At 39.0% G+C, this 14,835-nt stretch overlaps 1 protein-coding gene across 6 annotated transcripts in view; it reads left to right on the top strand.

The window, feature by feature from the left end:
- The window catches only part of MYOM1 (myomesin 1), a 96,130-nt gene that overhangs the window by 53,739 nt on the left and 27,556 nt on the right, over positions 1–14,835 (top strand). For 4 of the 6 annotated variants that reach the window (XM_063395916.1, XM_063395924.1, XM_063395933.1 and 1 more), the window contains exons 16-25: positions 463–637; positions 2,897–3,018; positions 3,935–4,252; positions 5,818–6,014; positions 6,760–6,886; positions 7,610–7,794; positions 8,527–8,641; positions 13,398–13,554; positions 14,429–14,535; positions 14,661–14,705. In XM_063395916.1, the coding sequence (XP_063251986.1) occupies positions 463–637; positions 2,897–3,018; positions 3,935–4,252; positions 5,818–6,014; positions 6,760–6,886; positions 7,610–7,794; positions 8,527–8,641; positions 13,398–13,554; positions 14,429–14,535; positions 14,661–14,705 (1,548 nt within the window). The remainder of the gene's footprint in view (positions 1–462; positions 638–2,896; positions 3,019–3,934; positions 4,253–5,817; positions 6,015–6,759; positions 6,887–7,609; positions 7,795–8,526; positions 8,642–13,397; positions 13,555–14,428; positions 14,536–14,660; positions 14,706–14,835) is intronic. The other 2 variants (XM_063395942.1, XM_063395958.1) reach the window with 1 other exon arrangement.

The following is a 14,835-nucleotide window of genomic DNA, read 5'->3' as shown; positions in this document are numbered from 1 at the left end:
AGAGCATTTGGATGTGCATGAAATACATTTTTAAGAAGATTAAAATGTCTCTTATTAAAAAGTACTGTAGATACCCTTTGCTACTTAACAGGAGTCTTGGTTTCTGGCTTATTATGTGGGCTGCACAAGATCTTCAATGTGCACCTAGCGCATTTTCTCTTTCAGAAAGCTCCAAATCACATCTTTGGTGAAGATATTCAGCACGAGGGGATAAACTAAACGTGGTTTTATGGAAATACACTGAATCCTTGGCAATACAGAAGTGAAGAACCTCACCACCAAAGGCTCGGGCATACTGATCCTGCCTGCCCTGACAGATTACTTAATTTAAATCAGAGCAGCTTTTTGAAGGTTGAAACTGTACTAATAATAATGGTATCATCAAGAATAGAATTTTGTGCTTATTTTATTTGTGAGTTTTAACTAGCAGGCCAGTAATTTATTTCTGTTTCTCTCCCACAGATATTCCCAAAGCTCCTGGCCGTATTATGCCAACCAGGAATACAGATACTTCAGTTGTTGTCACTTGGACAGAGCCCCCAGATGCCAAGGAGCTGGTTGGGTACTACATTGAGTCAAGTGTGGAAGGATCTGGTCGTTGGGAACCATGCAACAACAATCCAGTGAAAGGCACAAGGTAATTAACCTTAAACCATGGAAATTATGGTCAGCAATGTCTGATTTACTGGATATGTGTTAGTAGTAGTAGAGCTAATTACTCTGTGGTAGCCAGCAGGCTGGAATCCCTCTTGCATGTGAATCTCATAAGAAGTTATAAAAACATATTTCAAATGGTGAGTTTTGTCCAAAGAGAAATTATAATCAACCTTATATTACAAACAATTAGTCAAGGGGGAAGAAACATGGACATTGGTAAGGAAAAAAAAGTGAAGCAGCTTGCTACTTCTAGCTATTGTACAGCCCATCAGTTTGATGAAAAACAGGACATAGAGGAATGACTGAAGTTACAAATGTGGAAAACTAAACTGCATAATGTTTGGAAGCAAAGTGCTCTGTTTTAGAAGTCTGCTCTAAACATTTCTGGACTATGTATCTGGACTGTCAGGAGGACGTGTGGACTATATCTCACTAAAATATTAGTGAGATAATATAATTTCTGACTGCTCTTTCTCTTTTAATCATCAAGAAATTAATGAACACTCTTAAATATTGGGTATAAACCTACGTTTCTTACCTATATGAAGCTTGGTCTCCAGTCAGAAAAAATAATAAAGATTTAAAACTTCCTGAGATAAACCTGATTTGGTTTCATTTGAAAAGTATGTAATCTTCAGAGTCTGAAGGAGTAAGTGCAGAATTTTTTCCAAAAGTGGAATGATGTCAATACAGAAGTAGTCCCTGCTTGTTTTGACTGATTCTGCTTATTTGCACTTTCTATCTGTGACAACCCTTATTACAATAAGTCACTGCTAAATACTCCTGGACCAGCTTTGCTGTTTAGAAGGGTATTGTAAATGCTTAGTATATCAAAAGTATCTAAAACCTCACTTGGTTGAACACAGACACAACAATTTCCCTTATGTATTCTTTAGTGCATATATATTGAATTTATATTTATGTGTGCCATTATTGCATCCTTTCATATCTATTGCTATGACTTATATGGTAGTTATATCGAAAGCGGGTAAAGTTTCATGCTCTTTGCTTGTTTTAAAATATGAAATGTGGCCTTTAATTGCCATAGAAATAAAAATCTTGTTCTGAGTTACTATATATTGTGATATAAGAACACTGCAAAAGTTTCTATGGCTGCATTTTTAGTCAGTGTGATATAATGTATGATGCAGTCAGGCACAGGCCGTCTGTTAACTCTTGATTTTTCTGGTTGAGTCAATGTTAAAGCATTAGCTGTAGTTCATAATTTGCCTTGTGCAGTATATTTTGATCTTTTGAAATTCTGCACACATCCTGGTGAAAGCAAATGACTTGAAAAAGTCTTGATAGAATGGGTAGGAGAAATTCTGCTTTGAAAAATTTGATTCAGGGTTTTTTTCTTACCTCAAAACAAAACTTTGATTTTGTTTTCCACATTGTAGTTGCTTCATATACCATTACATGACATTGGTGTTGGTAGTGCAATTATTACTACATTATGAAGTAGAACAAAATCAAAGTAACATGGAATAAAATATACTTAGAATACCTATTGAATATATGGGCTTTAAAACAAAAATATTAAATTTCCTTACCATAAACTATTCCTAAATAAAGGATTCCTGTCTTTGGAAATTTCCTGTTTTCAGGGCAGATGCCAGAGAAAATTTATGAGGGCTTTTCTTACGTGACAATTAGATTATCAAGTAAACATCTTCAAATAAAAGAATTTGTCTGACTTAGATTATTGTCAGATATTGAAGCAAGAAAGTGAAGTACAAAAATAACTTAGGTCCTGTACGATGCCCTCTAATTTTTTTGAACTCTGCAATTTTTTCATGTATGATTGGGAGGGATTTATGGGAACCTGTGCTACATGTGTCTTTTACTTGTGACGTGAACATGTCCAACAAGAAGCAAATATAGACCTTAGCTGTGCAGATTTTCACATTTTTCTATTGGGACATGGATTTTAGTATGGATTTTATATGCTGGCAGAAATAAGGTAGACTCTGTGGTAACACAGAAACTTGTGTAGTCTCAAGAAGGAAAGAGTGTTGAAATAGCGTGTCTTAGAAGAGATGAGTTTAGACATTGTTGTGTGAATGAGGTGCCCAGATTCTGCATTCTCTGACTCTCATTTAAGTCACTGGGGTCATGGTTTGTCCTTAGTTTTTAGAAACCAGAATAAATATCATGGAAGAAAGGCTTCTTTTTCCCCCTTAAAGCTTTTTGTTTCTCTATAATACTTTCTAAGTATTCCTTGACTGGTTTGTTTTAGATTCATTTGCCACGGGCTCAGCAATGGTGAGAAGTACGTTTTCAGAGTCAGAGCTGTTAATGCAGCGGGGCTCAGTGAATTTTCACAGGAATCAGAGCCTATAGAGGTGAAAGCAGCCATTGGTAAGCTATTTTCCATTGCCCCTTTCAATGGTAATTAATTAAGTCAATATATTCTCAGTAATTATTAATAATTAATTAATTGATTTGTTTCACAATGTTGTCCACAAATATTAATTTATTCATAGATCCTATAGCCTCACAGATATAGTTTCACACTCACTGCACTCTTCTAGACTGTTCCCCTTCACCATCCACTTTTCTTCAGCTGTTTCTTGTGAACCACTGTATGAGAGCACTGCCAAGTTCACTTAATAGGTATCCTGGAAAACGGTTCTGTAATCTGGTATATCCCCTCTAATGCACACCATCCTATATACAGTCAGTTCCTTAGAAATTTGTTTCCATGACTAAACCTAATAGTGCAATGTGTCATCTGTAAACCTTCTGTAACCTGTGTGTTCTGCCTTTGCTGATGGATTGTTTCTGTTTGCCACTGCCTGAACTAATCCATAAAGATTAATGAGATCACTGGACTAGAATAAATTGTATGTCTGCAACACCCTCACTCTTGTTTGTATTGAGGCTGTATACCTCTCAACCTTGGAGCAGAGACATGTGGCCCAGGGCAGATTTGTGAGATCATAGATCTCGATAGGGTCAGAAAAGTGACCTAGAAGTTCTAATACTAAAATAATTGTAGCAAAGTAAGAATACTATTAACTTTACATCTTTTATTCTGCTCTGAATACTAGATAGCATTAAAAAAAAAAAAGCATATTTGTGAGCAGGCTGAGGGGTATTCTATGCATTTCAAATTTTCTTGAATTCAAGCTTAACATTTTGTATGTAAACACAGCGACTTGTCATACTTTGGCTGTATTGTTCACTGCATGCATATCTTAACTCTGTTGCCTAAATGAAGAAAAAAGAATGTGTTCTTAATCCATATGTCTTTGCTGTTTTCTGGCAATTATAGGGGGAGGATTGCTTCATGGTGTGTGTCCTGAACTGAGTGGTAAAGCTGCTGGACTAACAGACCGCACTACCAGCTGGGAAGGCATGCATGAGGCCTCCCAGCCTATCTTTGACACAGATGCTTTGCTAAAATGCAATGCTAAATTTGATAGAGAGACACTGCCCAGTAGCTGTGGCAAACTGGACAGTACACAAGACAGTAACACGAGAGAAATGGTTAAGGAGCCTGCATCACAAAAAGTTGCTGCTAAGCAGGCAAGTAAGTCTCGACCCAGGGATCTTTTGACAGTGGAAAAAGTTACAAAGAAGAAAGATACAGGTGAGAATTAATGAAATAAATAGATATTGCTGCTTTGGTAGGTCCACATTAGATTGCTGTAACTTCTGTTCAACTGTGCCACAAGTGAATGTGCTCTACAGTGATGCATCTTCTATCAAACCCATTAATTATGTGCTCAACTCTCCTTTAAGATCATTATGCATGTAATTGTATTGGAGATCGCTTTACAAACTTGGTAGTTAATGAAAGTGAAACATATCAATATGGTTAGTAATTTAATGGCTTGTTTGACTGCATGTTAATGTATCCAAGGTGATATATTACTTCTAAATCACTTTGGTAATTTGTTAGGAATCTGGTTGCCTAGTTCTCTGGGTTATATATGTGGGAAGGAAACAAAATCTGATCATGATGGTAAGCATGAAAATCGGTGTTGTGTTAGGAAATATGAAGATCCTTTGTGGATTTTAGCCTAAGCTACATCTTATCTGCTGACACACTGTGCTAATGAATGTTGTGTTCCATCTCTGACTAACAGTGATACATAAGGAGGAAAACATATCAAGTTACAGGCACATGCACAAAATCACGCTCTAAATTTCAGTGCCTGAACACCCATTTTGTCCAAGACATATGAGGCTTGAATTCCATTTAAGTCCTGGTACCTGGCCAGGGAACTAAACTCCTCCCTAGGCCTCTGTGAGGCACAATATGTTGAACAGAAAACAAATTAGGGGCACCTGGGCCTAGCTGACACCACTATAAACCATTACACCCTAAAGGAAACATAGATGATGTGGAATTTCCATCCAAAGTACGACTTCAGGGGCATAAGTAAGGCTTTTCTCTGGTATGTTACATGTTGGACGTGGGCAAGCATTTTCCTACTAGATAAAGAAGAAATACAAGAAAGTAGGTTGGGATGAAGTGAATGATTTCTGTATTGTTTAAAAAAGAAAATCTAAGAAGGAGGATTATGGCACATATTTTTTAATGTAAGTTCCAGTAAGAGACGTGTTCCATTTCCGCCCATACTGCAGTGCCCATGATCACTCTGCATTCCATTAAGGTAAGATCACATGATGGGTGCAATGATTAAATCTGCACAGTGTATAAATTTAAAAGAAAAAAAGAAACAGATAAAGGCAATTCTTGGGAGGAAATAATGTGAGACTATTTTTTTTTTAAAAAAAGGAAACATTTTGAAAAGGGTGTTGCTTTCTGCAAAAGAAAACAAATCATTGCATCTCTAACTTTTTTGCTTTTCCTGCAATGTTAGTTTTAGTTCCTCATTTTTCACAGAGTGAAGTGAGTCCTGATCACTTGCATCAGAGCTGCAGTTGCAACACATTCTTTTGCTGTGTATCAGCCTGCTTTTCAAATACAGGGGATCCTGAAAACTAATTCCTATGCAGTCTGGACTTTGCATTTGGTTTGTGGAAGCTTTTATACTGCATTTCTTATTCCAGTTCCAGAAACCTCCCTTGAGAACATAAATATTGTCCTAGTTAGGAGGCACACAGAGTAGGAGCCGCCTGAGTACGGTAAGTGAAAGCCAGCCTGGAACATTGCCTCCTCCTTACGAGTTGTTCACGTTGAAACAGCTGCTCCATCCCCACCGTACGACATCGTGGTGCTCGAGAGCGTCCGTGACTCGATGGTGCTGGGGTGGAAACAACCCGAAGCCATTGGTGGAACTGAAATTACCGGCTACTACGTGAACTACAGGGAAGTGGTGGATGGAGTTCCTGGGAAGTGGAAGGAGGCCAACATTAAGGCTGTCACAGAGAGGGCATACAGGGTAAGAGGTTAACTCCAGTTATTGCTGGGGCAGCAGGCAGTATTTTCAAATCAAACCTCAAGGATGATTCAGTGTACAGATAACTGTTCAGAGGGTTTTAATTCCATGATGGTAAATTTATTCGCCTCTATTAAACTTCTCTGCAAATTTGTTTGTACACTTATTTGTTAATCTGACACAACTGTCATCTATAAATTCACTGACAATCTGATACTTTGTAAGTCAGGCCCTCACAATAAATGGAATTCCTACTGGTTTGGTGGACATATCCCAGTGCTTGCTGGTGCTGAAGCCAATTCTGTGGCAGCTGCTTTTTGTGATCAGTTCTTGACCCAGTTTAGAGACAGTGCTAGCTACAACCTTATTGAGCTGCTTTAGAAATGAAAAGCAATGCCAGGACTGAGTTTCACCCCACTGTGAAGGCAACTCTTGTCTTAAGCGAATTTGCTCCATACCACGAGACAGACTGAGGTGATTGTTGAGCAATACCCTGTTTCCTCCCTGGCTACCAAAGTGTCTATCACTAGGAAAAGGGGGTTGCAATTTGAGTGTGCTAAGATCCCTCACGTGTGCTCCATCATTGATCAGAGGAAAAGCCAAGATAATTATCATGTTAAGATAATTAATAATTCTTCCATTTTCAGACACATTTAAAAGCATGCTCATGTTTTCAACAATTTTCATTGTGACTTTCCTCTGAGGCCCTAATCCAAAGTTAATAAGTACCATCTTATTGATCCTGCAGATCCAAAACCTGAAGGAGAACATGGTGTACCAGTTCCAGGTGGCTGCTGCTAACCTGGCGGGGGTTGGGGCACCCTCCAAACCCAGCAAGCCCTTCAAATGTGAAGAGTGGACCATTGCTGTGCCTGGTAGGATCCTGGGTGGGACACAGCCCAGGGGTGTCTGGGAATGATTATCCAGTGCAGGCATTTTGCAGGGGAGTCAACAGGACACTGAAGTTCATGGCCAGGCTTGGGTTGTCAGCACTTTGATTTAGTACCATTACAGTCTTGCCTTACATAATCCCTGTTTAATTAGTAGCATTTTACAAGCAACTTCTTTAGTTTTCTTTATCTTTCCTTCTGTGTTCCTCTACTGTGTCTGGCACTTCTAGTTTAAGTACTAGACATAAATACCTGTCTAAGGCACAAGGCAGAGAAGAATGGGGTCTTGTAACCCTTGTCTAAATGTATCACCACAAGGCTGGATCCCCAACCTTTTGACATTCATTGAAATGAATGAAAACAACCTCCACTGACTTCAGTGGACTTTAGACCAGTCCTTGAAGCAGCACATTACCTTAATAATTAACTTATTTCCCTGAGTTTGGGGATTATTTGTCCATTTTGTAAGCTCATGAATATTTGATCAAGATACCAATCTCAACTAATTAGACTGTGTTTTGTGTTAGTCTTTTTAATTGGTTGGCATGGGTTGTATTTACATTGGGTCTTGGTATGATACAGGGGAGCTAAATGTTATGTAAGTTCTGTGTGCAGTTCTGGGTTCTGTCTGGTTTTGGTTCTGCAGTCCTATGCATTGGTCCCTTTGGGATTTATTTTGACACCACAACCCCAACTTTTACATTTCAGGGCCACCCCATGATGTCAAATGCACAGAAGTTAGGAAGGACTCTCTGGTTTTACTGTGGAAGGAACCAGTTTATTCTGGTCGTAGTCCCGTAGTTGGTTATTATGTTGATATGAAGGAAGCTAATGCAAAGGAGGAACACTGGAGAAGTGTCAATGAGAAGCCACTTCAAAAGAAATTCTTGAAGGTAAAGAGATGAAGATTCAAATACTGGCATAGCAGCATAACCTTGGGGAAGTCAGTTTTGACAGTATCATCCTGCACTGATCATGGCTCCACTTGAAGGAATACTCAGTAGGCCATATGATACATAATTTCATGGAACGACATCTAAATAAATGATCAGCAGTATCGCAGTTCTAGAGATAAGTACGAAGTAGCTTTGCTATTTTTATGCTTTTCACAATATTTGAAAGACAAGTAAATTCAAAGTGTGATCCTTTCATATATGTTTTATAGGAGTATCCCCAGGTGATATAATGTCAGTATAATTCCTCAAGTCACTGCAGTTAAATCTGTACTATTAAATTCCCTCTTGTTTCTCAATAGGTGTGGCTGGCACTTATTACCCTGATAATTTAATTTTTCAAAGCCAGCATTTATCTGCAGTAAAAGACTATGATGTTTCAGAGGTCAATGTACATGAGTTAAAAACATCCTGTTCCAAAACCAGTGCTGCTTTTGCTAAGAAATCAATTACAGCAGTGACGCTGCCTGAACATTAACTATGCACACAAGGAAGGAGCAAGTCACAAAGACTAGCCATGTCACTCTGGAACTGAATTTTAAAAAAGTGAACTAGAAAAGAAATGAAACAAGAAAGGAAATAGAATTGTCAAATACCCAGACTGATCTTAATAAGTGTGAAATTAAAATCAGTGTTTTGCAACACACCACTTTGTGTATTTGGTTCCTCCAGATTGGTGGCCTGACACAAGGTGTGAGCTACGTGTTTCGTGTGCGGGCAACAAACCAGGCTGGCGTTGGGAAACCGTCAGATGTCACAGATGCTGTCACAGCTGAAACACGACCAGGTCTGTCAGAAAGACTTCCTCTTTGTTGTCATATTTACACAGGTCCCTGTTTGTGCTATGTGCTTACCTGCAGGCTACATGCCAAGAATCTGATCCTTCTCAAGTCAAGCTTTTTATGAAGCAAGATATGAGTTGAGGGCCATATCTTAAGTTCATTGTCTGGTATATTTTAAGGTCAGAACAGACTTTCTTATCGTAACTACAGGTTCAGAAATATAAAGATACAATAAAGTAAGATTTGCATGTCTCTAAGGTCGGTGCGTAAGTAGAGGACAGAGTAAAATCAGCTCAACAAAACAAAACTACAGATGTAAATTTTGCCTTTCCTGTATTAAACCAGTTGTTTATGCCTGATCATTCTCATTTTCTTATGTAATGTGCCTCAGGAAAGGATTAAAGAAACTACATTTTTTTCTCTTGATCTTTAAAAGAAAGGCTTTAAATGCCCAGTGAAATGATTTTGGAGACCACTTTCAGTAGGAATTCAAGCACACCTCTTTGTTGAAGTCATCCTTGAAGGCTGGCTCCAGTGTGTCTATTACCAGCAAGAAACACAGGAACCAGTGCAGAGGCAGCATCTCCATACCTGGAACTTTAGAACTTCACAAAATCCCTGGAGTTTATTTAGCTATACCAGTAAAATAGGTGACTGGTCAGAGACAACACCTTTTTGTCACAAAGCCTCCAACAGAAAACACAAGCACAGACTTGTGGCGTATTCATCTATGACTATTTTAGAAGTGCAGGGTGATGCAAGGTGCCAAAAGGAAATCCCAGATATTTTAAACAAATCTAGCATGAAGTTAGTATGATGTAAGAAGGTACAGGGGTACAACTCAACCTAGATCCATCATACAGTCTCCTTCCTACACCTGCAGACTTAATTTCCCTGGGATCCTTTCCCAGTTTCTGACCCCCAAGTTAATTTTTACATCCTCCTGATAGATGAGAAAGCTCAGCTCTTATAGATGCCCAATTCTTATGATCAGGGCAGCAAAAATTCTAACAAGTATTGAGTTAGACCTCAGTTAGGCTGTAAGTCAAGAAAGCCTGAAAAAGGAGGTCTGAAGCTGGGAGTGTAAAAGAACTGGAAAACTCAGAGTAGGGAGGCTGGAGTGACTGCTGTTGAGCTGGGATGAGAAAAAGAGACTGAAAGGAGTAGATGGTCAGTTGAAGGCATGTAAGATTGGGATACAAGGACAAAAAGAAGCTAAGTAATTTTGTGAATAAGAAGGGTTTGAAACAGGATCTTTGAAAAATATTTGAGACTATTTCAAATATATAAGCTGCTGAAGCACCAGGGCTATTTCTATCACCTGCAAGTGGAGCAGGAAACCTTAAAAGTTTATTTCTGAAAACAGCCATATACAGCAGCCAGTTTTAAAAAGAGAATTAAGCCACTATTAATACTAAACTTCTGGCTTTGCTAATCTGTTTTCATCGAGGGTTAATATCTGTGCATGCTTCTGATAAAACATTGTGATAACACTTTTCAAGTGTCCTAAATAAAGCATTGACCATGTTACTACAAATGAAAATAAAATAGAAACAAATTCTTGTGAAGATGACCAACATGACCTGAAAAAAATATACACTGTTTTCAGTGTTCACTCAAACGAGGTGAACTTGAGCAGAACATTTGGTCTGCAGACCTCCCCATTAGAGAAGGAGGGTTCATAGGTATGATGTCTGAGGGATTGCCAGAAAGAGAGAATTTAGTCCAGTGCACACTCAGGGAATCTGAAAATCACTTATGTGAACAAATCTACTTGACCCATATTTTGAGCTGAGCTCTACTGATACAGAATCCACCAAACTAATCTTCTTAAAGGTATTAAGAAAAGACAAAAACTTATTAAAAACAATTATTTCATAAAACAGCCTCTTGAGCAGGCTTCTGCCTTTCTCACCCCATCTACAAAAATGTCAAGAACAATCACACCATTTTTTAAAATTTACCACAAATATTTAGGTGCTGCCCAATGAATCATGCCTCTATTACCATCTTAGATGGAGACAAAATATTGTCAGGCATCTCAAGACAGTTCCTGCTGGAATGCTACTTTTGGCAAATGTATAAAATTGCAAGACAACTAAGATTTCTAATCAAAGAATGTAAGAAAATAATATCCTGAATGAAAATGCCTGCTTTCATACAAAGGGTGCCAGTTGTCTTTATCCAAAGAAATGTGTAAATTTAATGATTCAATACTTTGCATCCACTTCCTTTTCTTTGAAAACTGTGTTTAATTTGTACAGTTATCTTCTAAAATTAAATGAAAAATCCTAACTATGTAAACAAATACCAATCCAGACTACTTTTGATCTGTAACTTTGGCTTTTGACAAGATCCTGTGGATCTCACAGGAAACAAGAGAAATCTAATTACAGACTGCAACTCTTCTGCATTGCTGCCTTTAGTCCTTGCTTATCTTGATACAAAACAAAATTATATTATGAGCTTGCATCAGCCACTTGAGAAGGGCCTGAACCTCAGAAATTGGGGAAAATCTGTCCCATTCAACTTTTCTGACTGGATGTATTCAAAATGATGCCATTACCTCTAGTGTGTGGAAGATGTCTGCTTTATGTTCTGTAATTTCTTTCTTTTCCGTGCAAGAAAATGCTCAGGTAAGTGGAGATGTGATATGACATCTAAGTATTTTATTTCTTACTGTGACTCTAAGAGAAGCTCTGGATGCTATGTTGAAACCACCAAGCTATCTAGGGGAGGAAAATTAGGACTGCTAGTACCATGGCAACTTCTTTGGCTCTACTTTGCAGTGGAATTAGGTTTTCAAATGGGGTCAGTAATTTAGACAATTTTTTTTTTACTCATATAAATATTAGAGATAAATTCCATCATCACTTCTGGAAATAAATGCTATACATTGTTACCATAATGAGAATGCTTTAAAACAAATGTAAAAGAGTCTATTGTTCAAGTTAACCTCACAGCTGTAATTCTTTCCATGTCACATAAAGTGCCATAAAAAGATTCATGGGCTAATGACCTAGAGGAAACTAAACACTAATGAAATTTGAAGTGATGAATTTTGCATATAATAAATTAAATTATAACAAAAAATTGCAAATATACTGTTGCCTAGTATAATATTTGTAGGTCTCAGACTTCATTTATCACATATTGGTACTTAATGTGCTTCACTGCTGCAAGGGATGGCACACAACAATGCCAAAATGGGAATATTAATCTCATCTTTCATTAAATGCTTATGGCAAAGTGTGAAGACTAAGAAAGCTGTGTGTACACAGATTGTCATGACAGGAGCTGCTCGCAGTGCTGGAAAAGATGTGTATAGAATTAGGACAGTGAAACACAGAAATCTTCTACTATGCTTGAGGGTCACTAAGAATTATGCTGAAAATAAAACATTTCATCTCAGTGTCAGGAATAAGGCTCTTGTCTTTAAAGTACAATACTTAGTGGAGAAAGTGTGTCATTAGTATTCTGAGCAGCCCAGAATTGTCCTAGCCCAAGTAATAGGACATGAGTGCCCTATTCAGATGTGAGATCCAGCTCAGAGCTGTTCAGAAAAGAAGGCTGGATGTTCTCCAGCACCTCTCAGTGCACATGCTCTCCCTGACATTCTCAGACAAGTTGTTGAAATGAACATTAATGCCACAGATGACAAGCTCACTGGGTTGCCCAGATCCCAGATGAAATTCCCTCAGCTCCACTGGGGTGTCAGGGAGCAGAATAGAGGTGCCTTCAGGTTGCTGACCCAGGATTCACCCCCAGGCCTTTTAAAGGAGAAACTGGGTCACCCTATCCAGCTCAATGGCTGAAGGTACTGGCAAGATTGGGTGGGTGACTTAAGCAGCTAATTGCAAACATTTACTTCCTTTGTGGGCCCAGGATTAATGGTGCAGACAGCAGCGGGGCTGGATGCCAAGCACAGCAATTAAACCAACCTCCCTGAGCGAAGCCAGTGTCACCAAAAATGTGCCTCAGTCATAAATGTGTGCTGCTGGGGCAACTCGACTGCTTTCTCTTCTTTACCTCTTCAGATGCTCACATCTGCATGTTATTCCCTGAGAATAGGAAATCCATGCTCTATTATGTTACATCCCCCTGGGGAAATGGTTTCTTCTCCCTCAGGGACCCCTGGAACTCCTGTCATGTAGTCTGACCCTTCCTTCCCCTTCTGACCCCATTGGCTGTGTGCCAGCTAGCCCCTCCCTCAGAGACCCTAAGAAAAAGCCTGTCCCCCGGGAGCTCTCTCTCTCTCTTGGGACATCATCCTGGAATAAAGACTTGCAGCTAAAAGGGTAAGAGAGCCTCTTTTGAATCCTTGTCCTGTCTTTCTTGATATAATCCTACTAGGCCTGAGAAGGGCTGAGCTAGCTGAGACCCTTGGAGGGATACAGGATTGTATCACTATTATGCTGTAAAGTGAAAGCTCTAACTACTCCTCACCATGGAAAATATTGCTATTTAATAGCTCAGACATTGAGTGGATTTAGAGTCTTGCTTTTTCCCCCCTCCATTGCAACTGTTGTGCATGCTTTGATGCTTAAATTCACGCAAATAAATCAGTTGATTTATGATGTGTTTTAACCTGTGGACTAGAAAAGGAACTGTTCTTGTGAATCAAAGACCAGGGATATTGATGAGTGCAGCAATTTGAGAAAATGGCAAGGATCTGCTTAATCCACTCTCTGAATGATATCTGTAGAATTTTATTTGCTGACTTCTCTGAGAAACTGGAATTGCCTTGTTCTGCTCTTTAAGGAACCAAGGAAGTGGTGGTTGATGTAGATGACAATGGAGTCATTTCCTTGAACTTTGAATGTGATCAGATGTCTCCAGATTCTAAGTTCATTTGGTCCAAGAATTATGAACCAATTGAGGATGACTCTCGACTGAACATCGATACCAAAGGCGGAAAGTAAGACCCTCAGGGGTAGCAATAGTCTCATTCAATAGTGTTTGAGAGATCTAAATTGCCACAGAAATCCATCCTTTTAATGTATGACCTCAGGAAGAGTTAAAACTGCCTCTGTTACTTGATGGTTACTCCCCGAGAATGCTGTTCTTTGTGTGCTGTTCTCCAGTAAATCCATACCCAGGCCATTTGGAAATGGAGCCAGGCCTCCTCTGTAGGCACTTTAGTGATGTTTAGGCACAGGGAGAGAAAATCTGTGCCCTGTCACCTTATAACCTCTCATTCAAGGCAGATTATTATTATTATTACTACTAGTAGTATTCCTATTCCTATTCCTATTGTTTTAAATCTCCAAATAATAAAATTAACTGGCTTCTTGCAAAACACTTTTGCCGTGTAACGCAGCTGTAGTCTTTGGAACTGCTGCAGTACGCAAGGCTTTCTTATGACAGCATCACCATGGCCTGATTTAGTAATTTATATACTGTCTCCCAACCTACTCTGTTTCTTCAGGCTTTTCCTGGAGGAAGACAAGGTGAGTGCACAGGTTTAGCCCATGAAGGGCCTATGTGCTATCCTAGTGATAAAACCCATATGGAAAGAAACACAGTCATATGGAAACTGAGTCGGCCTGTACCTACAGTATCCTTCCAGGGTCATCAAAGACTTGACAACAAGCCTTTTTCTTTTGGTGCCATTACCATTTGTACCACACATGGTAGCACTTTGATTGTTGACAGAGATGAACATTTGTCTGTTCAGCCAGAGAAAAAGCTAACACAAGGCTATTTATATCTGGTATTATAGACAGAAAGGAGAGGTTGGTTCAGATGGATTTCAACTTTTCATCACAATGCTTTTTTTTTTTCCTTTATAGATCAAAACTCTCCTTTAAAGATCTTGGAGAAGATGATTTGGGAATTTACTCTTGTATTGTTACAGACACTGATGGAGTTTCATCAAGCTACACAATTGATGAGGAAGGTAGACACAATGCCTACTAAGCATGCCTAGTTTCCTTTCACAACTGTTTTTCCCTGCTGCTATGTCTCTGAGATCCAAAAGGAATGCATACACGTCTCATATTACTTCTTTTATGTCTTTTGCAGAAATGAAACGCCTGCTTGCTCTGAGCCATGAACGCCAATTTCCAAGTAAGTGAATCAATCATGTCTGTGGGGGAGAGCTTTGCATGCAGTGGGTGTCACAAGCCTGGTGTAGTTGAAGATGTCCCTGCTCATAGCAGCGGGCTTGGACTAAATGACCTTTGAAAGTCTCTTCCAA

Source organism: Prinia subflava, chromosome 1, assembly GCF_021018805.1.
Source record: "Prinia subflava isolate CZ2003 ecotype Zambia chromosome 1, Cam_Psub_1.2, whole genome shotgun sequence".
Classification (NCBI taxonomy): Eukaryota; Metazoa; Chordata; class Aves; order Passeriformes; family Cisticolidae; genus Prinia; species Prinia subflava.
The sequence above is the reverse complement of the archived record's forward strand: the minus strand, read 5'-3'. Positions and strand labels throughout refer to the sequence as shown.